Below are 25,068 nucleotides of genomic sequence, written 5' to 3'. Positions count from 1 at the left end.
TGATGATAAACTTGTTAAACTTGAGTTGATGCATAAAGATATTCTAGATCTCGAAGGTCGTCAGAGGCATCACCATCACATGCAAAGTTGCGGGGTCTTGGCGTGCATGTCGAAAAGTTGATGCACCTTGATCGCAACTTTTTTGCTCGACCTCATTGACAAATCACCACATCACATCAATCAACATGCCTAAGAGAAAGACAACAGCAGAGGACGCGCCCGTCAAGGACACCAAGATGCGCGACGACGACGAGTCAAGCAGCGACGTACGCCGTCCATTCCCACTACAGCACCAAAGCAATGCGCAACAGTACGATCAAGACATGAAACTGACATAGTTACTACCAGGACGAAGACATGATCGACGTCGACTTTGAATGGTTCGACCCCCAACCCGCCGTCGACTTCCACGGTCTCAAAACACTCCTCCGCCAACTCCTCGACGTGGACAACGACCTCTTCAACCTCTCCGCCCTCACCGACCTAATCCTCTCCCAACCCATGCTCGGCAGCACCGTAAAAGTCGACGGCAACGAAAGCGACCCCTACGCCTTCCTCACAGTCCTAAACCTCGCCCAACACAAAGACCACCCCGTAATCCAAGACTTGACAAAATACCTGTCGCGCAAGGCAACCTCCATCCCCAGCTTGGAATCCACATTGCCGCAATTATTGGCCCCAGAGTCAAAGGCAGAGGTCGGTCTCATCCTCACCGAACGCTTCATCAACATGCCCTCGGAAATCGTCACGCCAATGTACACAATGCTGCAAGAAGAAATCCAATGGGCGATCGACGAAAAGGAACCTTACAATTTCACCCACTACCTCATCCTCTCAAAAACCTACACCGAAGTCGAGAGCAAGCTGGACGCTCAAGAAAACAGACCGCAAAAGAAGGGCAAGAAACAGCAAGAGGCGCTGACGTTCTATTTCCACCCCGAGGATGAGGCTTTGCAGAGGTTCAGTGTGGGAAGTGGAAACTTTGATCACGACAAGGTGGGTGAGGACGGTGCGTCGGATGCGAAGAGGGCGTTCCAGGAAGCGGGTATTAGGCCGCAGGGACATTTGATTCTTGTCGAGGCGAGCAAGTTTAACGATGCTATCAAGGGTGTTGGTGAATACCTGTCTGGCAACTAGAAGGCAAGGAGAAGGGAGATATGAAACGCTCTAGAATTATTCGACCTCAACTATTTCTGGTTGCACGGGGTCACCCTGCCTCTCTACTTTTCCATGATCAAACTTCAACACTACGTTCCATCCACGAATATTCCGTTGCATGACACTCCCATGTGCCTAGCTGTAACCTAATGTACCTGACCTATCATCTCACGCATTTTTTCCAACCCACCCACAATCCCCGACTCTTGTGCTCATCCCGCAATGTCTACCATCCATTTCCTAAAACTCGAATATCAAAATCACAAAACCCGCCATCAACAACGACACCTCGGGTCTCCCAGCCCAATATTACCCAAGAACACCCGGAGAACGATATTACACATGATCACATAGTACACTGCAACAAAAATGTCATGGGTGAAGAGAAAAACACCATCATTGTCAAAAAGTAGTGGTATGGGGTGTCACCCTGTCCTTAAGCCACCAGCACCAGCCACTCCTGACATGACTCTCTCCCTCTTGGGAAAATCGATATTGGACAGGTGCGAGTCAGCATTTAGCATCCACATACACAACGTCTACCCCTCGAGCCCCTCTCCTGATCATGAATGTAGATGTTTAACTGTTGAGAGTGTTCCTAGGTTTTGTCCGATGAGCGTAGTGCCAGTCAGGACGGTAACATTCGTTTTGAGAAAATGGCAAATGTAGAAATTTTGATCTTTTTTGCTTTTCTATTCTTTTTATAGTGTTTCGTTCTTAACTTTGAGCAATGGCACGCTTCGCTTTGTTTTGCTTCTTCATTAAATAGCTAGTCAATTCATGCAATGTCTTTTGGTCCAATGACTTCGTTTTCGTAAAAGGAACAAGAAAGGTCCTGCCGAGATAAAAGGAGGAAGAGTTGACTTGTATCCCCAAATACAGTCTTGACTCTTGCCTTGTTTCTTTCGGCTAGAAACTCATGTTGCAATTAACCCAGCAACTCAACATCCAAACCAATGGCTCTCATGAAAAGGTTGACCTCGCCCAATTTTCTAGCGGCCATGTCTTGAGGCAGTTGCTTGGAGATCTCCACAGTAGCCATGACTCTGTCCTTGACGCCCAAGACCAAACGTTGTTGTTGCTCGGGACTGGCGCTGACACCCATAGTAGCCAAGAACTGCCAGATCTCGAAATCGTTGCTGGTGTTGACGTTATCGGTGGTGAATATGTAAGGAAGGACGGGCTCAGCTAGGTCGAAGAGACGGTTGTAGAGCTGAGTCCATTGTGCCCAGTCTTCATCCGAGACTTGAGCACTTGCTTGTTGCTTGACGAGGAAGGCGCGCGAGACGAGCATGGTGAGCATGGCAACACCAATCTTGGTGCGGACGATTGCTTGCACATTTACTCTGTCGAGGACAAGGCCAACAAGACCGCTAATAATGTTGAGCGGAGCATCGCCAATGTAGGCAAGCAGAGTAGGAATGACAGCTTGGCTGAACAGCTCGACTTCATCACGGACGGCGCGAGGCAATTGAGGTTCGTCAGGGTGAGGGTATGCCAAACGGATGACATCGAGGATGTCGAGGTGGATGATGAGAATGGTCAAAATGGTCAGACGCTGTTGGTCGTCGATGTGGCGGAAGACACGGGGAATGGCCTTCTTGCCCTTGGCGTGAGACAAGATGGCAATGAAAGGGTGAGGACTTGAAGGATTTTGCTGGATGGGCTCCATAACTCGTAGGTTGAACCACAGCTTCTGGTTGAGCTCGTGAGCCCTCTGTCTCCATTCTATGTGGCGCTGAATAGCATCAGGGTGACTCTCCTCATTTGGTGGCGGCGGGAGGTGACGCTCGTGGTCTTCCATTTGCATCAAAGTCTCGTATACGTTTTCGATGTTGCGAAGAGTGGACTTGCGATCCGCAACGCTAGGCTTGGCAGCTCTTTGACTGGGAGTCTTGCTCTCACTGTCGGGGCGCTTGAAGCTCAGTAGAGGACGGGGTGTCTTGGAGTTGCTGAAAGCAATCTTGCCCAAGCTACCCTCGACAATCAGTTGTCTATTCTTGGGTCTGGCCTTGGCAGCCTCGACAGCGCGCTGAACCTGCTGCTCCATTCTCTGCATGTGGTTATCACCACCACGAGGATGTCTGCGGCCTGCTCCATAGCGACCACCGGTCTGGAAAAGGTAGGTCTGAGCAAACTGGTTCAGAGGCTGACCGGGGTGTTGTCTTGGGGCACCACGGATCTGAGCGTAAACCTGGTAGTAAAAGTCCTCGGCCAGTTGAGCATCCGAAGACTGCTCGTCGACGCCACCAGTGGCAGTAAGGAGCTGTTGCAGCTGAATGCGAGTGATGAAGTTCTTGTCTTGGGGAGTCATGAGGCCGTTGTCCTTGGACAGCAAGAAGATCTTGTGGTTGCGCTTGGCGCGTTTTGCTTCTTCAGCGAGGAAGTGGGCACGCTGCTCATCGGACAGCTGCATCATCTGGTTGGCCTGGGTGATGGGAGGACCAGAGTAGGAGCCGCGGTGGCCATGGCCTGACTCGCCGGGTGGGGGACCGGAAGGAGAGCCAGTGGGGGGCATCTGTTGTTGGAGCTGCTGAGCGATCAAACCGGGGTTTTGCATGCCTGGCGGAGGCTGGACGGGCATGTGGGGGGCTTGAGGGAAAGGAGAAGCCATCTGAGGCTCTCTCGAGGGCTGTCGCGGAGTGTGTTGTTGCATCTGCTGCACACCGGGGAAGCTTCCTGGAGCACCGAAAGGCTCCTGGACGGGAGTGTGCTGCTGAGGCATGTTCATGGCGCCAGACAGGGGTCGTGACTGGGCGCGCATTGAAGCCTCGACCTCCTCGAGGCTCATCATCTTTCTGCTAGCAGGAGTCGAGGGCTTGAACTGGGGCTCCTGCTGTTGCTGCTGCTGCTGCTGCTGTTGATTGGGTCTTTTGGAAGGAAGACCCCAGATGCTGGCATTGGCTTCGAGCTGAGGGATGTACTCGGGCTTGGAGTAGTTTTCGTAACCAGAACGAGCGGGCTTGGGTTGTTGCTGTTGCTGGTGTTGGAAGCGCTGCTGATTCGGGGGAGGTTGACGGGCATAGTGAAGTGCCTGCTCTTCTTCCAGAGTACCGGCGACCTTGTTGGTGGTGCCGAAGAAGTCGAAGTCCTTGCCTACACGGCCACCACCACCAAAGGTATCGTCGTTGAAGGCATCGCCAGCCTCGTCGAGCTTGTCACCCAAGGCATCGTATGAATCATCGAAGTTGAGGCTGCGGCGTGTTCAGTCAGGATCGAGAGCATTGCATCCAAGTGACGAGACTCACACGTCGCCCTGCTCGGCGGCATTGTCGCGATTGGCAAAGGCAAAGGCATCCTGCTGGCCGGCAAAGAAGCCGCGACCAGCATCTCTGTCTTGCTTGTCCCGAGGGAGGTTCGTGTCGAAGCCGAAGAAAGACATGATGAGTAGCGAAAGCTTGCGGAAACACTAGGGAGGGTGGGAGGGGTTGAACTGCAGTCGACCGAGGACTACAGATGTCGAGACTTGTCAACTCCAGTCAATCACTGAAGGCTGGTACAAGTAGTGAAAGTGACGCGCGGGGTATGCGCTCAGGAAGAATGCGGCAGCGGTATCAAGCAGCAGCAATATGACGGCGGCGGGCCAGCTTGACTCTCTCAGCGATGAACGATGGACGGTGATGACATTGGCCGATGCCCGGAGAATATCCGACTCCAAGTGCCAAGGAAACATCACGAAAAGTCACGAGAATCGCAGCCGGGTCTGAGGCTGAAAGTAGCCTAAGCACTATGCTGAGTACGGGCCAAGCTTGGGGATACGAATATATGTTGAACCGTTGCTTGCGTTGTTCTTGCGTACGCAGGGATGATTGGACTTTTGTGTCAAGGGAAGCTCTAGCCACACTCCTGAAGGGCTGAACGCGCGGTGGTCTGCTCACCCCTTTTTTCACCCCTACAAGCTGTGAGAATACATAGATAGCACGCTGCTTTTAATACAAATTGCGCACGTCGCCCAGCTGTATCGGGACGATCGCTTCCTTCCCTTCTTTATCTTGTCTCTTCCTTCTCGCCGTTCACTATATGGGACGTTAGGCATTTGTCTCAATCCCGTAGCCACTCCTTTAACACCTTTGGCTTTTCTCCGCCAAACCCTTCTCCACAAATAGCGCGAGTCGTTGGACCTGCTGCTATTCCTGCCCTCGTGGCATTTTAACGACAACTCCCCCCTTCCTTTCTGTTTCAACTGACCTGTTTCCGACTCCATCGCAACAATGGCGGCCAGGTATCTGCGATACATCGTCTTTGCGATTGTCGCACTTGTCGTCCTCTTCTTCATTTCCAGCTCTTCATCAGTCCCCGGACGCGAATATGCCCAGAGTGCCACAGACTTGCTTAAGGACTCGAGTTCAAGATGGCGTGGCTCGCAAGAGTCCCACGGCGATGTCAAGGAATCTCACCCTGACCAGGGCACCACCCCCAACACCCACGCCGGTCTGCCTCCCGCAAAGGACCCCGGTCCTCGCATGAACGCCACCTTCGTTACTCTTGCCCGCAACTCGGACGTTTGGGAGATTGCTCGTTCCATTCGCCAGGTCGAAGACCGCTTCAACAAGAAGTTCAACTACGACTGGGTCTTCCTGAACGACCAGCCCTTTGACGACCAATTCAAGAAGGTCACTTCGGCCCTGACTTCCGGAAACACAAAGTATGGCGAGATCCCCAAGGAGCACTGGTCTTTCCCCGAGTGGATTGACCAGGACAAGGCTGCCAAGGTGCGCGCCGACATGGCTGCCAGAAAGATCATCTACGGAGACTCGATCAGTTACAGACACATGTGTCGTTACGAGTCCGGCTTCTTCTTCCGTCACCCCTTGATGCTCGATTACGAATGGTACTGGCGCGTTGAGCCCAGCATTGAGCTCTTCTGCGACATTGAGTACGACACTTTCAAGTTCATGGCCGACAACAAGAAGAAGTACAGTTTCACCCTTTCCCTGTACGAATATGTCGAGACTATTCCCACCTTGTGGGAGAGCACCAAGAAGTGGATGAAGAACCACCCCGAGCACATTGTCGAGGGTAACTCCATGGGCTTCCTTTCTGACGACGGTGGTGACACTTACAACCACTGCCATTTCGTGAGTATCTCCGCAAGCAGCTAGTTCCAATCAGCATACTAATTCATGTCCAGTGGTCCAACTTCGAAATCGGCAACCTCGACTGGCTCCGCAGCCCCGCCTACCTCGATTACTTCGACGCCCTCGACAAGGACGGCGGTTTCTTCTACGAGCGCTGGGGAGATGCCCCCGTCCACTCCATCGCAGCCGGCCTGACACTCAAGAAGGAGGAAATCCACTTCTTCAACGACATTGCCTACTACCACGTCCCCTTCACCCACTGCCCCACAGGCGAGCAGTACAGAATGGACCACAAATGCCACTGCAACCCCAAGGACAACTTCGACTGGAACGGCTACTCATGTAAGAAAATCCCTTTCCACTGCTACACATGGAAATGGCAATCGCTGACCTTCACTGCACAGGTACCGCACGTTACTACGAACTCAACAACTTGGACAAGCCTGCGGGCTGGGAGCAAGAGAACAACTGACTCTCCAAGAAACGCTTGTCATGGCCCATCATCCTCCTCATCGTCCTCTCCGTCCTCGTCGGCTGCTTTATCCTCCTCCTCTCCATCCGCCCCATCCTCAATCTCGTACACTCTATGCGAAACAAGCGCTCCCGCTACGAGCCGCTTGGCCCTCATCACATGTCCTCGCCGCAGCGAAGAGAGATGATCAAAAACATTTATTAAGAGATTGCGAACGGGATAAATGGAGATTACCGGATTTTCTTCCTTTCTTGCATGAGTAGTTTTTATTTCTTCTCTGACTTAGTTTTTTTTGGGTTGGTGGATGGGACGGGGAGTACCAATTTGGGAGTGTGTAGGAATACAAAAGGCACAGAGGATGGCGTTTTCACATGATGAGGGCACAGTTGCTGTCCATGGCGATGCATGCCTTTTTTTGCACCCAGAGAAAATAAAAGAAAATCAGAAAAATGCATTCGAAAAATTGACTCAAATTGTAACCTCTTTCGACTGTCGTGAATGGGCTTCAGTCGTCCTTGATTGATCAAGTATACTTTGCAGGCGGTTGGGCAATTACTGTTTTCAACACTTGAACACGACTGAATGTGTGAGAATTCCAAAAGCACAACATGTCACTTTATAATAGCTGAGGGTGTCACACGCTTGCAAGAATAGGTGGAAGAAGACCAGAAAGTTCAATTGAAGATTAAGTAATTACTGCTGCTTTCTGGCGCTCGTGAGTCTATCGAGTCGTCCTTGACCAGTGTCAATTTTCAGCAATATTCTGCCGGTGACTCTTCTTTCCTTCGTATGTGGTTAACTGGATGGGGTGCTCGTCCTAACGAAAAGCATAGTCGCTTTTCCTGCATTAGTATGTATAAGAAGCAATTATCATATTCGTGATGTTGGAAATAATGATCTTCTTGTTTCGTCGTAGTTCGTAGCCTCGGTTGGCGGCGTCGGTCAAGTCGCTATGCTTGATTGATCTCATGGAGTATTCTGTAGACTTTCGAATCTCTTCTTTTTTCATGAGGACGGCGTAGAGATCATACTTACTTCTTGTCCACGATCATGATGTGAAGACCGTCCTTGCAGGTAATTTCTGCAATCTGTTTCTTGGTCTCGCTCCAAGGAACCTTGAACAAGCCAGAGTTGATCTTGGGCATCCAGATCAGCTTGGGTCTCTCAACCATGTTCTCAATCTGCTCAACCAAATGTTCCACTGCTCTTTCGGTCTGTTCCAGAATCTTGTCCTTTTTGTCCTTACCTCTGCCATACTTGCGACTGGTGAAGAGGCAACCGACCCAATGGTCGCTGCCAACACTTTGTGGAGGGATGATGAGGCATGTTCCGATGATGGCTTCGATACCGTTGTCACGGCAGTGGTTGGAGTATTTGGCGTAATGGTCAGGGTATTTCTTTTGGAATTCGTAGGCGATGCCTTTGTTCCAGCTTCCTTCGCAGTTGCAGGCGTGGAGGAGGAGGGACTTGGGGGGCGCGGCAAAGAGGTCGCCCTTGTACTCTGAAAAAACGATGGCAGGCTCTTCTTCGTCGTCTTCATCATCATCTTCTTCTTCTTCTTCGTCGTCCTCGGGAGCAGGGACTGGTGCCTTGCCAGATTGCTTCTTGGTGGTCGAAGAGGTAAAGGTCTTCGGTTTTGCCTTTGTGACTTTACTGGTCAAGTCATCGTCATCGTCCTCCTCGCTGTCATCCTCAGTTTCGCTGTCGGTCTCACGACTGTTAGTAGGTTTGGCGGGTACCTTGTTGACGGTTGGCTTGGCCTTTGTGCCTTTCCTGACCTGGTTGGCGGATTCGTCTGCAGATTCGTCTTCGGTATCACTCTTGGATGGCTTGACGGTGGCCTTATTGACAGGCAACTTCTTAGCGGATGAGGTGGGAGCCTTGGACTTGGGCTTTGTGGCTTTGCTGCCATGCACGGAGGCGTCGTCCTCGGAGTCATCTTCATCACTGGCCTTGGACAGGTTGGCGGATGTCTTTTTAGCGGCTAGCTTCTTGACAACCGACGAGAGTGCCTTGGGCTTGAGCTTTTTGTCGTCGTCGTCACTATCATCCTCGGAGTCAATTTCGACTGTAGACTTCTTTGTGATTAACGATTCAGAAGTCTTGGGCTGTGTGTCATCTTCGTCACTCTCGTCGTTGTAGTTTTCCACAATGTCGCGACTGCTCAATGGTGGTTCGATCAGTTGTTTCTTAGCAGCCGGGAACGCAGAAGTGTCGGTATTGGCCTTGATGCTGCTTCTGCTCGGAGCGACAACTTCCTCGACGTCATCACTATCACTCTCGTGAGCTCTCTTGAGGGCTTCCTTCTTTGCAATGGCAGACTTTGTGGTAGTAGCAGGTTTCCTTGGCTTTTCTTCTTCACTCTCATCTTCGGCATCTTCACTCTCATCATCGTCGTTGTTGGTAGACTTCTGGGCAACCTTCTTCTTGGTGCCGTGAGCCTTGCTGGACTTAGTGATGGGTGCCTTTACCTCGGTAGCAGAGGTCTTATGCTTTGCGGGTTCACTGGTGTCATCGCTGGAATCGTCGTCGTCGTCACTGTCATTTGATCTCTTGATGATTGGCCTTCTGGCCTGTTTCTTGCTCGCTTCCGAGGTTGAGCTCTTCGGCTTGGCAGAATCTGACATTGTGGAAGACTTGGTTGTCGAGCGAGGAGACTTGCGTGTGGAGCGTTCATTGACTACACCGTCTGGTGCTTCCTTTCTCTTGACCATGTTGATGGACAAATGTTGTTGTTGAGAAGAGGAAGGAGTAGACGAGTTGGCGAGGCAATAAATAGAAGACGTAGTGATAGTGAAGAGTCCGGATGTGATTGGCTGGCAGTCACGTGTTTGCTGACCAGATTCTCAGCCCTACGGGATTGGGAAGTTGGGAAGTCGCGAAGTGCAACGAATTGTTCCGACGACGACGTCTAGCCTCCTCAGTTGCAGCAACCTCCGTCCAGCTCCCCGTCTCCTCTCACATCCCACTATGTCTCTTCTCTCAGTCTCGACGGCAGCCTCTCTGGCTCGCCAATGCGCCCGCCCCTCGGCCGTCCGCTCGTCTGTCGCCGCCCTCCAGGTCCGCAATGCTGGTTCCAGCGCCACCACCGCCGAGAGCTACTCCTCGCCCTTCCGTGGCACCAGCAACCACCGCGACACCACCGCCATCCCCGACTTCAAGAAGTACCGCAGCACTGGCGGCGAGACCCAGAACAAGGTCTTCCAGTACTTCATGGTCGGCACCTTCGGCGCTGTGACCGCTCTCGGCGCAAAGGCCACCGTTCAGGGTATGCCCGCACCCTCCAATTGGACACAACCAGCCAGCAGCCACGGTTCTAACACATACCGCAGACTTCCTCGTCAACATGTCGGCCTCCGCCGATGTCTTGGCTCAGGCCAAGGTTGAGATTGATCTTGCCGCCATCCCCGAGGGCAAGAACGTCATCATCAAGTGGAGAGGAAAGCCCGTCTTCGTCAGACACCGTACCGCCGACGAGATCAAGGAGGCCGAGGACACCAAGTGGGAGGCTCTCCGTGACCCCCAGCCGGATGCCGACAGAGTCAAGAAGCCTGAGTGGCTCGTCATGTTGGGTACGTTCTTCTGCCCCAGTCGACACGAAATAACAAACAGTACTGACATCTACATCAGGTGTCTGCACCCACTTGGGTTGTGTGCCCATTGGCGAGGCTGGTGACTTCGGCGGCTGGTTCTGCCCTTGCCACGGTTCACATTACGACATTTCTGGCCGTATCCGCAAGGGTCCCGCCCCTTTGAACCTCGAGGTTCCCGAGTACGACTTCGTCGAGGAGAACTCCATGGTCATTGGTTAGAGAATTATTTCCTCCAATCTTTCGACTTTTTAATGCTGGGTAAAATGGACAATAGACGAGAGCGAGCAACACAAAAAACGCAAAAACGACTTCAAAAACATACTTCCAATATCGCGACCACGACAATTGCTTCAATGCGATAGACAGACCTTTGTTGTGTTTTGCGGAGCCTTTCTCTCACCCGACCACCCAACTTCTCACCCCTACCACCTACCTATCAGCCTCCACCCCTTTTTTCCTTTTTCTCTCCTCTTTTCATGTCTTCTGTACTGTACATGTATTTCAGCAGCATTTGACTTTTAGAGCATCGTGTACAAAAGTCGCTTGCCATTTTATTCTCTCTCTCCTCCGACTCCCCACACGTGCAGTGCACTTGACTCCAACTGCTAGGGAAATGCATCGGCGACTGAAGGTGTACATGAATCGACCGACACGAATCAGCGGCAGACTGACAGCGAAGAAGGCGAGTAGAAAACATCGAAATGGTGTGCTTACATATCACAGACACATTTCGCCCGACGTTGACGGATGCCTCTACACGAACGTCAAACGACCGACCACTAAGATAGTCAAAGCCGAACCTTCAAAAAGACACAAACATTAATTCTTGGCTCCACCCGAACGGATCAAAAAGTCATGGCAGCCCAATATTCAAATCCGACAAAAGTAATACGATTGGTTGTTTAGCCGCGCGCGTGAAAGTTGCAGCTTACGCATCTCCAATCTATAAGTAGATCTTACCTATCTGCCACAAGTACTGTTCACATTCCTCTCATCGACTACAATCAGTTTCCTCCGGAGTATGTCTTCCTGCAATGATTGATCCCGACTACCGTTTCTGGGCCGATGGAGGCATGACCGATTATCTCGACGACGAGGTCTTCGTCATGGACTGGGACCAGCAACGTCACTACACAATTTCTGGCCCTTCGAGCTTTTTGAAAATAGAAGATCAAGAGAAGGATGGATGCGCAGCAATTGATGTTTTGAGACGCTACATGAATCAACTCGACCCTGGCGTTCATACGATCCGGGTCGATGCGGAAGGTTCTCTTGTCTCGACTTCATCCAACCCCGAAGAGGATCCAGAATATGCCGTTTTCTATCCGAGTCTTCATGACGCCCCCAGTATTCAAGGATGTCCGACCATAGAAATGTCCAAACTGGTGGAGCTGGATCGTTTTGGTCCTGGCGTAGATCTCGCGAGTTACAAAGATGAGAACGGCATTGTCAAGAAAGTGGTGTTCAAAAGTGCGCCGATCATGCAGTTTAGAGGGCGAAGGTGGTGGGAAATCAATATGCTCTACTCTTTGCCTCGACATCCTAATCTTGTCCCTCTGGATCGCATTGTTGTTGACGACATGACATCGCAGCACATCCTGGGGCTCACTGTTCCATACATATCTGCACACACCATTCATGATGATCGCGAGCAGATATTTAAGCTCGATTGGCTATGTCAGTTGACGTCTGTGGTTGACTTCTTGAACCTAGAGCTGCGAGTCGCTCATCAAGATATCGCACCCAGGAATATCATCTGTCTTGAGCAAGCGTCAGAAGGCCATCAGCTTCAACTGTTCGACTTCGATCGCGCGAGCTCGATTGGACAGCTCGGGTGGGCTGAGGAGCTAAACGACATCAAGGGTGTAATCTTCACTCTATACGAGATCATCACACTGGATGATTCATACCAGCGCTTGCCGCCGTCAGAGCGAAACCCGGACGTAGTGATGAACCTCGAGTATTGGCCACAACGACGCAACCTGGATGTTGAGGTCCCGATTCTTCGAAAACATCTGGAGGAATGGGTCCGATGTCGCAAAGACATGGCTCCGACTACGCAGGAAGCAATATCGCCTTCAAGGGTTCCCGAAATGCCAAAACCAAGACCTGTTGTAGACGACATCGATGAAAATGGAACGCCTGTCTATATATCATTGCCACGAACTCAGCGTCAGTTGGCAAAGAAGTACGGTAATTATGTCATCTCCTGGGAGCGTACGCCCAGCGTCACCAACCCCTCAAACTAGAATTGGGTCTAGTCGTGTTCAGTAGCACGAGAGGAATTTCTCTCCCACTTGAAAGCGATCATACCTAGCAGTCTAGCGGATCTTCTTAAGGGAAGTAGAGTGGAGCATTTCGGCAGTCTAAGCTTTCTTGTCGGCTTTTAATGACCTTAGTCGCAGGGATCTTAATGATAGGCGAGGGGGAGGTTCTGCCGGTCTGGTCCTTCTTGTTGGCCTTTACGACCTCGGCCGCAGGGATTCTGATGATAGGCGTCTTCTTTGAGCCCTTGGATATCGTAATATGCTTCTTAAGCTGGCTAACTTGGCTGGCGGTGAAGGTGGTATTCTTGCCGACTATGCCACTAGTGATCCTACAGGTACTCATCGCATCGGCGGGAGCTGATGCTCTTGTAGCGACCATTATAGGGCTTTTGCTGGAGTATATATGAGATTCCTTGGGGTAGATCGCGTGCAGAGGGAGAACAACTATGTCGTCAGTGTTTTGGTGAATGATTAGACAAGACGGGGGGAGGGAATCTAGTTCGCGTTGCAAAGGCGCGCGCCGAGCAAAGGTCTTAATAAAGTCGAAGCTCTTGCAATGCGAAGTAGGACATTAAGACGAGTATCGCTTCTTATGACAAGATACTAGTGTATGCAGAAAGAAATTGAGCCCGGGAATGCTACCTTTGACAAAACCTCATTTAAATAGGCACCTCGTGATGGATGCTACCTTCGACCTAGTTATCTCGCTTCCGCTTGGTGATCTTTAGGAGCTTGCTAGCACGAACTGCTACGCGGATTAAGCGGCTAGTTAGCTTGTTAGCTTGCTCATCTTCTGGTACGACACGCGAAATTATCTCTTCGTAGTTTTGTTGTTAAATTTTAACAGTATCTAGGTTATCTGCAAACAGTTAGCTTAGCTCTAGGATAGGGCTAACTAGGAGAAAGACTTACATCCTTCGTGTTCTCTAGTAGTAATTAGCAGAGGCCTAGCTTAAACTTCCCTCGACCGCTATGTAGCTGCTACGGCCGAGGGAGTAAGGTGCTCCTCGCGTTACTGCAGGATTTCGAACATAGAGATGCTTTCTTCTCCGTTATTTAAGTTACGGCGACGTACAGCCGGGCGTAGGATGTCTTCTGTACCTAGTAGACGGGGCGGAATAGCATCTGTACCTAGTAGACGGGACGGGATAGCATCTATGCCGGAGATGGTCACGTCTCGCACGGAGCCCCTACTCCCGGTCCTAATGCGCTGCATGTTTTGCAACTTAAGGTGTGAAAGAGTAAGCAAGATGTTGTGATAGGGGTGCCTTAATACGAGGACGAGTGGACGAGGAGGGAGACAAGAGTCTCAGGTCGAAGAGCCTGGAACTCTACCATCAGACCTCCTTGGTCTTGCGGCTGGGTCCCGAGGTACCGTTTTCGGTCTTATGTTGTTGTGTGAACGAGAGGAGAAGTCGTTTTGACTGATCACGTTGCGGGTCAATACACAAACTCAGGAACGGGATCGATGACGACAAGACATACCTCTTTGTTTATATTGCTCTTGCTTGTAGTTAGGAGCTGTGTCAAGGGTGTCAACGCAGAGATAATGGCGCGCAAAAGATGTGTCGGTGTATGTAACTAGTAGTCGAGCTACATTAAACTGGGGGAACGCCAATGGATATTTTTCCGTAAGCCTGCTTGAGACTATTGCCGATAGCTTCAATCAGTACACAAGGACACGGAAGCAGGGACCAGTTGCGGATAGGAAAGGGGAGTTGCTTACGCATGTGGGCCTCGCATAACGAGGATCTTTACGCCATTGCCTAGGTCCTCGTAGTAAGAGCATGGGTACAGAGGGTGTAGGTTAGTCACCACCCTGTTCCAGACGCTCCTCGCGGGTTAGGCCCTACATGACATATATCAGCATCGAACACCTTTCTCCTTTCACCAACAGTACTCACACCGACCTCCACCTTGCCGTGCTTTGGCTCGGGGGCCTCGGGTGCGGCGGCGGCGGCGCGCTTGCCGGCGCCCGAAAAATGGGCGGGGGCGGAACTTGCTCTCATTTCTTTTGCTCGCGGGTGTTAGTATAGGAGACATTGATACGAGACAGGGGTCTAGTTGCTGTGGTGACGGTGGGAGTGTGCAAGTGATCTTGATGTGATATTGACCTGCGCAAAAGAAAATTCAGAAACGAGGGGTGCTTTATATGGCAGGTAACGTGGAAGTTAGGGCCCCTGCGGCAGATGTTGCGCGTTAGGATCATTGCTGGTAGACGTTGTCTTGAATTGATGTTGTTGGGAAAAGAGACAGTTGGAGAGACGTGCGCAGAGTGGAGTTGTAGGTAGGTGTGAAAGCGCAGGCCGACTGCGAGATATCTGCTGTTATGCTGCCACGATTCTGGAATATTGTGGTTGTATGCTGCGTGTTGAAGAGGATTGAAAGGTTGATGGTTGGAAGCATGCCAGCTAGCCGCGAGGATTGGGGTATAGGGGGTTTAAGAGGGTCAGGATCGAGCTCCGCAAGGTCGGCAAGGAGATCGTTGACCGAGCTTCCAACTGTCTGGCTCTGGTCGGTTGGGTCAACCGAGTCCTTAGTTCCAAACCACAAATGCATCACCAGATCACCAGGGAAATGCCTGCGTGCGTCGGCTCTCCAGGCCATCATCGAGGTAAAAAATCCTTACCCGAGCTTCTCGAGGCATGCGGTGCAAGTCATCTTGAACCCTGTGACTGGTCAACATCGACCATGAGGAGGAAAAGAAGAAGAAGAAGAAGAAGGAGAAAGAGAAAGAGAAAGAGAAGGAAAAGGAGCATCATGTATCTTGAGAGCATACCTTGTAGTCGGTGGCGCTGGTATTGATAAGTCCTCGCTTTGAAGAAGAAGAGAACAGATGGATGATGAGGAAGAGTGTCTGCGCAACACCACGATAATGTATAGTATGTTGGCTGATGTTGATTGGAAAGGAAGAGTGCAGGCCAGATTCGTAAAAGAAGATCCATCAGCTCTTACGCCTTTATAAACACACCGAATGAGTGCAAGACTGGACTTGGAGAAGCCGGCTAGAGCCAGATATATATATCCTCTGACTACAAAGAATGTAAGCTCTTAAAGGCTCTACTGCATCTGGAAGCTTCTTAGACATGTTGCGTTGGACTAAGTTGGCAGCGGTCAAGAGTTGTGGGCTAGTAGCAAGCACAAACATGAGCAACCTTTGACCAGATTTGTCGACAAAGGTTCGAGCAGCGGCTCGAAAAATAATGGAGACGGCTTGGATACTCAGCGGTTGGTTTTGATAGCCAGTACGTATAACATCCAACATTCAGTCCATCGTTCAAACCAGTCATTCTTTGTCACAAATCGTGATGAAGAAATTTGTAAAGAAGTTAGATGTGTTTGCTTGTCAAGTTCAACCAAACGAACCAGACTTTATCACCAGCTTCGTCTTCACGGCTTCAACCTTCTTTGAGAGTTGGATCCTCTTCTCAGATCATGAAGACCTTGCTAGACATCGATGACTGGTGAGGCGGTCGGCCGTGAGGTGAGAGGACTGAACGAACGGGAGCTTCACTATACATAAAGCAATAAGACCCGTTCTATTGTTGTTACCGGTCTCGATCGCGTAAGTTGAAGGTCACAGGGCAAACATGTCTCAGTTTGAAAGTGTCAAGCACAAGCATATGCCAAAAGATGAAACCGCAGGGGACAAGGAAAAGAAGCCAGCCAAGTCGAGAGCGGTAGAAAGTTTAGGCTAGACCTGCCTGCAACGAAGCACCGGCACTCGCCAACTCGAACGTCGCTTCCTCTCCTGCACGAACAACAGTCGAAATTTCTTGCTCGGAAACAGATCCAGCGATGGCCGTCATGATCAATCTGCTTGATAGAGGGTATGGAAAATCCTCCACACCCGACGGGCAGATCTCCATCGCCTCCACATTCTCCGCACTCTACCCCTCGGTGACATCTTGCCAATCGCTTACATCTTCTTGCCGATCATACTCGGGGGCACTGTTTCATATTACCCGAACGTGCACGTCTTCTCAAAACCATCCGTTCTCGCTTGAGCATAGACAAGAAAACCCGCCGGCCCAGATGCTGTTGCTAAAGATATTCCGTCAATAGGCACAGCCGGGTAGCCTTTCTTGGCTGACCAGCCTGTCCTGTAGGTGGATGCTGAAATGCAAATATTAGTAAAGTTTCGCGAGCATGCTTTGGTAGTATGTTAGAGATATCTCGGCGTTCATTAACACGAGGGAGCCGAGTATACTGGTGACACAGGAAGAAATGTAGGGTTTATATAAGGTAGAGGGTGTCGCTGGTATACCTACTCGAAAGCATCAACTTCCTTTTGACAAACAACAGACCAGTCGACTTCTTTCCAGAGCATCAACTTATTCAACATGCTCAGCACAATCATTCCCCTGGCTCTTGCCCTCGTGGGTCAAGTTGCTGGCCAGACCGTATACTTGACCGGAGACTCGACCACAGCTCCTGGAGGTGGTGGTAAAGGCACAGAAGGTAAGAAGATCTTTCTAGCTCTCATGATATAAGCATCAGACTGACATATACTTTTCACAGGCTGGGGCCAATACTTGCACTACTCGATGAAGATCCCGGTCGTCAACAAGGCCTTTGCTGGACGTTCTGCTCGCAGCTTTACTCGTGAAGGTCGTTTTGACGAGGTTGGCAAACTCATTACAAAGGGAGACTTTGTGGTCATCGAGTTCGGTCACAACGATGGAGCCAGCTCACCTGACAATGGCCGTTCCGATTGCCCCGGCAGTGGCACCGAGACTTGCCAATACACCTACAAGTAAGGAAACCTTTCCAGTCCTCATACTCAAGAACAACTTTCTGATGTTCATGTCCAGCGGTGTCACCGAGACCGTCCACACCTTCCCCTACTACCTCGAGCAAGCAGCAAAATCCTACGTAGCAAAGGGCGCCCACGTAATAATCTCCTCCCAAACCCCCAACAACCCCGACGAATCCGGCGTCTTCGTCTCCACCCCTCCCCGCTTCGTCGCCCTAGCAAAGACCGCCGCCACAAATGCAAAGGTGGATTATGTCGATCACAACGCTTATTCTTTCGCTGCGTACAAGCCTTTGCCCGTGTCGACTGTCAACAGCTATTTCCCTAATGATCATACGCATACGGCGCCCAAGGGTGCGGATTTGGTTGCTCAGGCTTTTGTTAGGGGACTGGTTTGTGGTGGATCGTTGTTGAGCAATTATGTCAAGAATGCTACTGCTTCGATTGAGGGATCTTGTTTGTAAGTGGGGGGGTTATATCAGTTGAGTAGAGGATGATAGTGGTATGAAACAACGACCTATCAAGAACATTAGCCATCATGATCTTTCCGTAGAAACCGACTTGTCTTCTTTTGGGTGTTACCTATGTTCTTCGACGGTTGCAAGTTGTATGTACAAGTACAACAGTACCTCGCTTGGCATGACCGGTGAGTCACTGAGTCAAACCCATTTCTCAAGCTGCTCTTCGACGACTCTCTCACACCCTCGATCTCTTCATAGATGCAGTCGAGTTCTCGCATATACTCCTTTGTCCTCCACAAACCAATCCATAAAATCCTTCTTCAAAAAAAACCCCCTCATCATTTCCTTCCAACCCCATCTCCCAACCATCCATCCCAAACAGCCGGCCCCCTAAAATGTGCACCCCCACCGAACATCCTCCAGCAAAAATCAGTTCAATACTGCTATCTTACAATAAACACAATCAAGACATCCACCCAATCGTCATAGAATATTACGCCAAAGATATCAAGTGTTTTGTCGATTTCACTGTGAAAATACAGAGTTGTACGGGGGAAGGAATTGAAACAGGAGGTGAGGGAGTCGATCAAGTCGGGGAGGAAATATGATTATCGGAGTGATCGTCTTGATGTTGGGATTCGAGGATGGGGGGAGAGGGTGGTGGTGGTAGGGGTTTGATGTTTCGGGTTGTGGGTGGAGTTGTGGTTGGCATCGAGGCACTTGTTACTGCCAGGGAGTCGAGTTAGCCCCAAATAGCATGTCTGGCTACGATGGCGAGACGAGATGGAGATTCAGAGATGCGAGACGAGAGATACATGCCGAGACGTGTATGATGCTCTCTTGAAGTTTTTCAAGATTGAGACAAGATCTACAAGAAAACTAAAAGATCTTGCTCAACACCCTTTGCACATCCTCGCTCTGTTCCGACTTGCTCGAATCCTTGATCCTCTTACTCTTGACCTCATTCTGCTTGAAATCTCTCGTCAACTCCCTCACTCTTCCTACAGGCTTAGCAGGAGCGGCACCAGCCCTATCCGCCTGAGCAGCCTTCTTCGCCCGCATACCCTCCAACATCTTACTCCTCTCCACATCCTCCACGAAACTCTTATTCTCCCTCCTCGTTCTGGCAACTTCAGCCCTCAACCTAGCAGCACGCTCCGCATTCTCATTCGCAATCTGCTCGGTCAAATGACTCCATTTAAAACCCGTCAAATACTTCATATTCCACATATCATCGTGATAGAAGTTTCCCTTTTTGCCACCGATGATGTTGCCGTTCAATGTCTCCGCGGCGGCTTTTGCGTCTTTTTTGTTGATGAATTCGACCCAGCCGTCTGTGAAGGACTTTTTCTTGTTGCCGCCGTTGCGGACGCGCTGTTTTTGTGCCACGGGGTCTTCGGGGGTCAGGAATACGCGCCCGATTTCGCCGTAGGGTGTGAGGTAGTGTTTTAGAGTCGCGGGCTTCATGAATGGAGGGATGCGGGAAATGTAGATTACGCCGGTCTTCTTGGCTGCCTTTTGCGATTTGAGGAGTTGTTTTTGGGTGAGTGGCTTTACGGTCTTCTCTTTGGTTGATGTGGCATCCGTTGCGTCTTCGAGGTTGTCGTTGTCGTCTTCATCGTCTTCTTCTGGTACGAAATCATCGGCGTCTTCGTCGTCTAGTTCGAAGCGACCTTTGGAGACAGCAGGTGCAGGTTTTGCGGCGATAGCACTCGTCTTGTCGAAAGCTTCCTCGTCCTCCTCGTCGAAGTCGGCTTGTGAGTCGTCGTCAGAGTCTTGATCCACTCGTCGTCGCTTGATTGATCGCGCGCCACGGCTTTCTTCCTGATCCTCTGAATTGTAGCCGACGTCCTCCTCATCGCTGAGCTCGTGGTCCAGGAATTCATTGCGCTTGCGACTAGTCATGATTGTGGTGTCTGGCGTATGTCCAAAAGCAGATATTACGTCAAGGTCGTCCTTTTGCGAAAGAGCGATGATCAAAGTTGGGCCTTGGGCATGTTTGGAAAAAAGTCCAGGGCTTTGGCGTTGTGCTATCGATAAGGATTTGTGCAGATGTGCATAGTTATGCCACACGACTCACAACTTCCTTCAGCGTTTGAGACTGCTCTTCTTCTCACTGTCACAGAACACGAATTTGTCAAGATTAGAAAAAGAAAGACGAGATGATCGTTTGAATACTAGGCAAGATGCCTGAAATCGCTATGGTTTTTCAATGCCGTGAACGCTCTCAAGGCAGTCAGTCTTGCCTTTCCTCTAATAGTCTATAGAAGCCGAACACAATGGAGCAGCAAACCTTTGTGAGGAGGGTCTCTAACAGCCGATATCAAAGTTATGTCTAATGAAAGGTACCCTAATGGTGCTCAGTGGTGTCGACTGCGAATAAAAGAATCAAGACCAAAATGACAAGCAAAGAACAGCACTATCGCCCAACTCAACAGCAACAAAACCAGCTCAGCATCCTACCCAACCATCCGATCGCTCTGAGCAAGCCATTTCTCTCGTCCTTGTGCTTATCACGAGCTCCTTCTTCATGGAGCTCCACCCATTCACCACCCCAAAGGCGAAGACAAGCATGACGTGTTCCCGATTTCCCACACTTACACACGGGCATAGCAGGAACCGGGCCACCAAAAACAACAGCAGCGGTGATTGGAAGACACGAAGTGCAGCAAGGTTGAGCACGCACCCGAGCTTTGGAGAAACGAACACCAGCAGGGGCTATGTCGTGTGTGCAGGGTTGGGCGCAGCAGCAATGCGTGGGCATCTCGAGATAGGGGACGCCACGGCAGCATATATCGATCACCGGATGAACATGGCGGAGAGATGGATCTGCAGCAGATGAGGGCTCCGCTCTTGCATCTGGAGTTAGCTCGCGGTAAGATCTTGAGGAGGTGTGAACTTCCGAAGAAGTAGAAGTGTCAGCTGCAGATGTGGTTGTCGTTGCCCAAGACTCCTCAATTGTGCCGGTGATAGGGCCATCGGCATTGTTGTCCCAAGTGCTTTCTCCTGTCTCAGCATCGTTGGTAGTAGCAGGTTCTTGGCCCCCAGTTCCGTAGTCGTGACGAAGAGTTCTGCCTGCGCAGCGTGGACAGTAGATATGGTTGTATTCCCAGTATCCACCGCAGTTGTCGCAATAGATGTGTCCTACATGGGCTGGATCAACTCCATCGAAGTCGTGGCGGCGGTTTTGCAGGCGCGTCAATGAACGAGGAGAAGAGTCCCTAGGTTCTTGCTCTCTTTCTTCCTCCGTCTCTGTCTCGGTGGTTGTGTCGAAGTCTGGGACTATGGCGTAGTGGGCTGGATGTTGCTTACGGAACGCTTCCATGAAGGGAACTGCGGTTTCGAACACCTCGTGGTGGATGGTAGTCTGAGCGCTGTCGGAAGATTGAGGGCTGCTGTGGACAATCGCAGAAGCATTCCGGCGGGTTGAGGGTCGATTGGTGTCAATATTCAAGTTTGGTGGAGCGCTGTGTCTGCGGCCAGTATCATAGGTCTTGTTCAGGGGCTCTGTGTCATCTGCGCTGTGACTGCTATAACGCCCGAAGCTGATAATCCTGAGAAAGCGACGGCGCAAAGAGCCTGGTGGACCCGAGGAAGGCATGGTTGGGTCTGTGAACTCAGTAATGCTGGCTGAGAATTGCAGAGAGGAAACAAGATCCCCCAGATCTCCAATCGTGTTGCTCAATGTGCGGAGATGTGTGTATATGCTGCTGGCGGACTCATTGGGATATGGGTTAGACATGGTTGACTGGAAGTGTTGCCAAGTGTGAGTGAGATGTGTTGGACGATAGAATCTGGGTTAGACATGGGATTTACTGAATGTGAGACTCTTCAACCAAACCACGAATTTGGTAAAAAGAACGGATGACTAGTGACAAAGAATTTTCGAATTGGCCGGACCTACAGGCAAACAGCCCATCTTTTTCGCTGGCTTTCTAAAGCATGCAATGAGTAAATATTACGCGTTCAATCATCGAACTCACACAGCGATGGCTGCGGCTTTGGACAAGGCTTCCATCGACGAGGCTCGTTCGTTGTGCATCACGCACATGGTCATACAGTCGACCAAATCCTTGGCTTCCTGAATGTTAGCATGGCATCTTATGTCTCATAACAGTAACCGAAGACTCACCAGTCATCCTCCTCACAGAATCATCACCTTCGTCTCTGCCGTTCATACGGGTATACATCAAGACAAGTTCGTTGCGCTCCTTGCGACATTTCTCGTACAAGCGCAAGCGTTCAGGAATCTGCTGTTTAGTGGTTCCGAGAGGAAGGAGTACAGCGACCGAGATTGCATCCTCAATAGCCATAGCGCCGCCCTGGCCCATGTCTTTCATTGTGTTAGCTTTGAGTTCCATGCACACACAAACAGAATGTCTTACATGGTTGGAAAGGGTGAGCAGCATCGCCGATGATAGCAGAAGGGCCATCACACCATTTAGGCAAAGTCTTCATGTCGTACATATCCCAGATCTTGAGACTGTCCCCAGAGTTCTCCATAGCAGCATGGACTGCGGGACAGAAGTCTTTGAAAGCACGAAGCATCAGATCTCTGTTTCCAGAAGTATTGTATGCTACTAATCATTAGTATGTCATCAACTCTGGTCTTGAGGTTGCTTCATGATACCATCTTCGCCGATCGAATCTGGATCCTGGAACTCCGATGAAGGAGCAAAAGCACACATGTTCATGATTTTGTCATCAGAGCATGGGTATGCCACCAGACGACGGTCTGGAGCCGACCATTCGACAAAAGCACCAGGTGTCTCGATAGACACACGGTCCGTTCTTGGGTCAGCCAAGAGTGTCTCTTTCGGTACCAGCCATCGCATGGCTGATTTACCAACGGCGTATGGTTTGATGTCACCAGAGATGAGCTTTCGTGTGAATGACTATTGTGAGAATTAGTGGTATACTGCCGATAGTGTGTACGCCGTTTGCTTACGTGGAGACCATCTGCACCCAGAAGGACGTCGCCTTCGAACGTCTGCCCGTCTTCAAGTGTTACACTGGCGTTGGAGATGTCAATGTCCGAGACCTTGCAGGCCAAATGAAGCTTGACAGGAACACCAGGTCTGGATGTTGATGTCGACTCAGACTTCAACTTGTTGTGAAGATCAACGCGATGTACAAGGTACCATTCCTATGATTGTCAGTCTACTGAGATGGGTCTGTCTGCACCTGACTTACTGTTTGCCAGTGGCTTCTGTCTTCCGGCCCGAATACTTTTGTGTGGATGAGGTTACCACTCGAGTCGAAGCGACGCATCTGCAAGAATAATCAGTATTACGATTCTCAGTTGACTATTTGATACACCCACCTGTCTCAAGAGAGTTCCGCCGACCTCACTAGGGCGAATATCCATCCATTCCAAGAGTGCTGTGGCATTTGGTGCCATATGCATGGCAGCACCGGTCTCGACAGCGAATCGGGATCTTTCGAGCACCTAGGCAGACGTGAGTGATAGTCCTTGAGCGATGAGAATTTGGACTGACCGTAACCACATGTCCCTGTTTTCGGAGTGCAAGCGCCGCAGTCAGCCCAGCAATGCCAGCTCCGATGATTGTAACCCTCAGCGGTTGTTGTTCCATGTCGACAGCCATAATGTCTCTTCAATCGAAAGAGTTTTCGTGAAAGATAGAGAGTCATGCTGATCCCAGGCCCCCCTCATTATATAGTAGCCTATAGTGACTTGTAACATTGCCGTGGTATGACAGCGGACTTCGGGTTTGAGGTGCAACCGAAATGCGCGAGCATGCACATTGAAAGTGATCGACGTCGAGATGATCCATTCATAGATTAGGCTTCGGCGACAAGCCACTCCCGCTCTCCCGAGAAACCCTGAACACAGCTCTCTTTTGAAGCACTGTGAGAATATTCCACTCTGTGTCCGGATCTTGAGAGTCCGCTTGCCGAACGTCCTTCATACTTATTAGAGTCAGTTTGTGAAAAGGAGCATAAGATGTAGAAGATTGGTGTCTTTGCATAGGATATCGAGGTGCCGTTCTCGGCTCAAGCTTTCGGAGATCCGATATTAAGCTTGGCCAAATGCGGAGTGTGTGGGCTTGTGTTGCACGAAGATGCTTGCATATAAATCTAGGTGCGAGCAATCTACTGAAAAACATGGACATGTAGTGGATGAAGTGCGACCAACATGCATCGCGCGTTCGCTCACAAATTGATGCACTAATGATTGACGACCATCATGAAGAGAGGGCTGGTATTAAGATTAAAATATTGTAGGGTAACGAAAGCTTCGTAAAGTCTATCCCCAGCATGTCTTGAGCAAATAGACAGCCTGTGTATCCGAGCGACCATGTCGGGTCCGATGCATCCAAGCCAGAGATAGGTAGCGCAATCAAATGATGATGTTTGGTCGTGACCATGTTGGCATTGAGATGAGCAATGTCTGTAGTCGAAAGAAGCTCAAGAATAAGTCGGTCGTGAAGGCGGAGGAGGAGGGCGTAGAAACGGTTGCGAAGCAGTGGACCTCAAGGGAGGTGGACCAGTGTGAAGGCCAGCGGCACTAGCGGTACGGCTTCCTGGCGCAGTAGAAGGCACAGGCGAGACTCCAAGGCGTGCGCGAGGCTTCTTGGCCTTGTTACTTCTGCCACGAGAGGCGAACATGTCTTCAGGGATGTCGTTCCAGTTGTCTTGTGTGTTGTCGCTGGCTGTGGCGATCTTGGGCATGCCGTTCGGTGACCTCGGAGCGTTTTGTGGCGATTTGGGTGGCTTGCTGGAGTCGTCGTTGACAATGTGGGCAGCACCCTTGTTGACCAGCAATGCAGCGTCCTCGGATCTCAATTCCAGAGGGTTGTATTGCTCAAGAGCTTGCGATGCGCCGTCAATGCCGTGCTTGCGCTGGATGTGTGCGATGGTCTGGACATCGTAGACCATGAATCTCCCGCTGGTCAAAGTAATGCGGAAGGGCTCGGGGACGTTGTTTTCGGCCATGTTGGTGAACCAAGACGGTCGTCAAAGTCTACGTGCAAAATGTCAGTACATGAACGAACCGAGGAACACGTGGTGGGAACGGAGTCATGTCTCGGAGACAAGAGCATGGCATCGGTCTTCGTCATAGGACCACAAGGACCTCTAATGATTGCCAGGACGTGTAGAATCATGTTCTGATGATTGCAGCGATAGTGAGGGATTGTTGCCGACGTACCTTGAAGAAGAAGATAAATTGGCGGGAGTGTTTATTCAACCCATGATGCTCTTTCCCTTGCAAAGGGTGAAGAAAGGTAAATCCTGGGAGAATGCGACGCCGTTTCGACACA

At 50.6% G+C, this 25,068-nt stretch overlaps 10 protein-coding genes across 10 annotated transcripts; 5 read left to right on the top strand and 5 right to left on the bottom strand.

The window, feature by feature from the left end:
- Window positions 1-230: 230 nt before the first annotated feature.
- M438DRAFT_294854 (uncharacterized protein) lies at window positions 231-1,142 on the top strand. Its single transcript, XM_029901859.1, has 2 exons — window positions 231-266; window positions 349-1,142. The coding sequence occupies exons 1-2, from the start codon at window positions 237-239 to the stop codon at window positions 1,135-1,137; spliced, it is 819 nt and encodes a 272-aa protein (XP_029761548.1). The 5' UTR covers window positions 231-236; the 3' UTR covers window positions 1,138-1,142.
- An 814-nt stretch (window positions 1,143-1,956) lies between these two features.
- M438DRAFT_194086 (uncharacterized protein) lies at window positions 1,957-4,626 on the bottom strand. Its single transcript, XM_029899284.1, has 2 exons — window positions 4,407-4,626; window positions 1,957-4,352 (listed from the first exon to the last, which is right to left on the bottom strand). Exons 1-2 carry the CDS (start codon window positions 4,538-4,540, stop codon window positions 2,087-2,089), a joined length of 2,400 nt encoding a protein of 799 aa, XP_029761547.1. The 5' UTR covers window positions 4,541-4,626; the 3' UTR covers window positions 1,957-2,086.
- Window positions 4,627-4,974: 348 nt separating this feature from the next.
- M438DRAFT_316845 (glycosyltransferase family 15 protein) lies at window positions 4,975-7,133 on the top strand. Its single transcript, XM_029902721.1, has 3 exons — window positions 4,975-6,236; window positions 6,290-6,578; window positions 6,641-7,133. Exons 1-3 carry the CDS (start codon window positions 5,370-5,372, stop codon window positions 6,706-6,708), a joined length of 1,224 nt encoding a protein of 407 aa, XP_029761546.1. The 5' UTR covers window positions 4,975-5,369; the 3' UTR covers window positions 6,709-7,133.
- Window positions 7,134-7,435: 302 nt separating this feature from the next.
- M438DRAFT_344698 (uncharacterized protein) lies at window positions 7,436-9,423 on the bottom strand (the record flags this gene model as incomplete). Its single annotated transcript, XM_029905282.1, has 1 exon — window positions 7,436-9,423. A coding segment is annotated over one exon (1,684 nt), but the record flags the coding sequence as incomplete, so codon positions are not given.
- Window positions 9,424-9,630: 207 nt separating this feature from the next.
- Window positions 9,631-10,520, top strand: M438DRAFT_396392 (ubiquinol-cytochrome c r; the record flags this gene model as incomplete). The annotated part of the gene is made up of 3 exons (XM_029909261.1): window positions 9,631-9,976; window positions 10,041-10,280; window positions 10,321-10,520. Exons 1-3 carry the CDS (start codon window positions 9,679-9,681, stop codon window positions 10,518-10,520), a joined length of 738 nt encoding a protein of 245 aa, XP_029761544.1. The 5' UTR covers window positions 9,631-9,678.
- Window positions 10,521-11,335: 815 nt separating this feature from the next.
- M438DRAFT_404823 (uncharacterized protein) lies at window positions 11,336-12,550 on the top strand (the record flags this gene model as incomplete). Its single annotated transcript, XM_029909745.1, has 1 exon — window positions 11,336-12,550. One exon carries the CDS (start codon window positions 11,336-11,338, stop codon window positions 12,548-12,550), a length of 1,215 nt encoding a protein of 404 aa, XP_029761543.1.
- A 4,117-nt stretch (window positions 12,551-16,667) lies between these two features.
- On the top strand, window positions 16,668-17,788 carry M438DRAFT_316835 (SGNH hydrolase; the record flags this gene model as incomplete). The annotated part of the gene is made up of 3 exons (XM_029902720.1): window positions 16,668-17,029; window positions 17,090-17,324; window positions 17,383-17,788. Exons 1-3 carry the CDS (start codon window positions 16,912-16,914, stop codon window positions 17,786-17,788), a joined length of 759 nt encoding a protein of 252 aa, XP_029761542.1. The 5' UTR covers window positions 16,668-16,911.
- An 876-nt stretch (window positions 17,789-18,664) lies between these two features.
- M438DRAFT_316833 (uncharacterized protein) lies at window positions 18,665-19,765 on the bottom strand (the record flags this gene model as incomplete). Its single annotated transcript, XM_029902719.1, has 2 exons — window positions 19,498-19,765; window positions 18,665-19,413 (listed from the first exon to the last, which is right to left on the bottom strand). The coding sequence occupies exons 1-2, from the start codon at window positions 19,688-19,690 to the stop codon at window positions 18,665-18,667; spliced, it is 942 nt and encodes a 313-aa protein (XP_029761541.1). The 5' UTR covers window positions 19,691-19,765.
- Window positions 19,766-21,764: 1,999 nt separating this feature from the next.
- M438DRAFT_373769 (FAD/NAD(P)-binding domain-containing protein) lies at window positions 21,765-23,391 on the bottom strand (the record flags this gene model as incomplete). Its single annotated transcript, XM_029908450.1, has 8 exons — window positions 21,765-21,862; window positions 21,918-22,118; window positions 22,171-22,362; window positions 22,416-22,680; window positions 22,734-22,931; window positions 22,979-23,056; window positions 23,109-23,234; window positions 23,284-23,391. 8 exons carry the CDS (start codon window positions 23,389-23,391, stop codon window positions 21,765-21,767), a joined length of 1,266 nt encoding a protein of 421 aa, XP_029761540.1.
- Window positions 23,392-23,914: 523 nt separating this feature from the next.
- On the bottom strand, window positions 23,915-24,986 carry M438DRAFT_364457 (uncharacterized protein). The gene is made up of 2 exons (XM_029907723.1): window positions 24,957-24,986; window positions 23,915-24,770 (listed from the first exon to the last, which is right to left on the bottom strand). Exon 2 carries the CDS (start codon window positions 24,740-24,742, stop codon window positions 24,215-24,217), a length of 528 nt encoding a protein of 175 aa, XP_029761539.1. The 5' UTR covers window positions 24,743-24,770; window positions 24,957-24,986; the 3' UTR covers window positions 23,915-24,214.
- Between the last annotated feature and the right edge of the window lie 82 nt (window positions 24,987-25,068).

The sequence above is a fragment of the Aureobasidium pullulans genome, assembly GCF_000721785.1.
Source record: "Aureobasidium pullulans EXF-150 unplaced genomic scaffold scaffold_7, whole genome shotgun sequence".
Taxonomy (NCBI): Eukaryota; Fungi; Ascomycota; class Dothideomycetes; order Dothideales; family Saccotheciaceae; genus Aureobasidium; species Aureobasidium pullulans.
The sequence above is the reverse complement of the archived record's forward strand: the minus strand, read 5'-3'. Positions and strand labels throughout refer to the sequence as shown.

Bases quoted from the DNA above. Each gene is read 5' to 3' on its own strand.
- M438DRAFT_364457 (XM_029907723.1), bottom strand. From the start codon at position 24,742: ATGGCCGAAAACAACGTCCCCGAGCCCTTCCGCATTACTTTGACCAGC.
- M438DRAFT_194086 (XM_029899284.1), bottom strand. From the start codon at position 4,540: ATGTCTTTCTTCGGCTTCGACACGAACCTCCCTCGGGACAAGCAAGAC. The intron at 4,353-4,406 runs GTGAGTCTCGTC...AACACGCCGCAG, and splicing joins GCCGCCGAGCAGGGCGACGT to CCTCAACTTCGATGATTCAT.
- M438DRAFT_294854 (XM_029901859.1), top strand. From the start codon at position 237: ATGCGCGACGACGACGAGTCAAGCAGCGAC. The intron at 267-348 runs GTACGCCGTCCA...AGTTACTACCAG, and splicing joins ACGACGAGTCAAGCAGCGAC to GACGAAGACATGATCGACGT.
- M438DRAFT_316845 (XM_029902721.1), top strand. From the start codon at position 5,370: ATGGCGGCCAGGTATCTGCGATACATCGTCTTTGCGATTGTCGCACTT. The intron at 6,237-6,289 runs GTGAGTATCTCC...ATTCATGTCCAG, and splicing joins CTTACAACCACTGCCATTTC to TGGTCCAACTTCGAAATCGG. The intron at 6,579-6,640 runs GTAAGAAAATCC...TTCACTGCACAG, and splicing joins CGACTGGAACGGCTACTCAT to GTACCGCACGTTACTACGAA.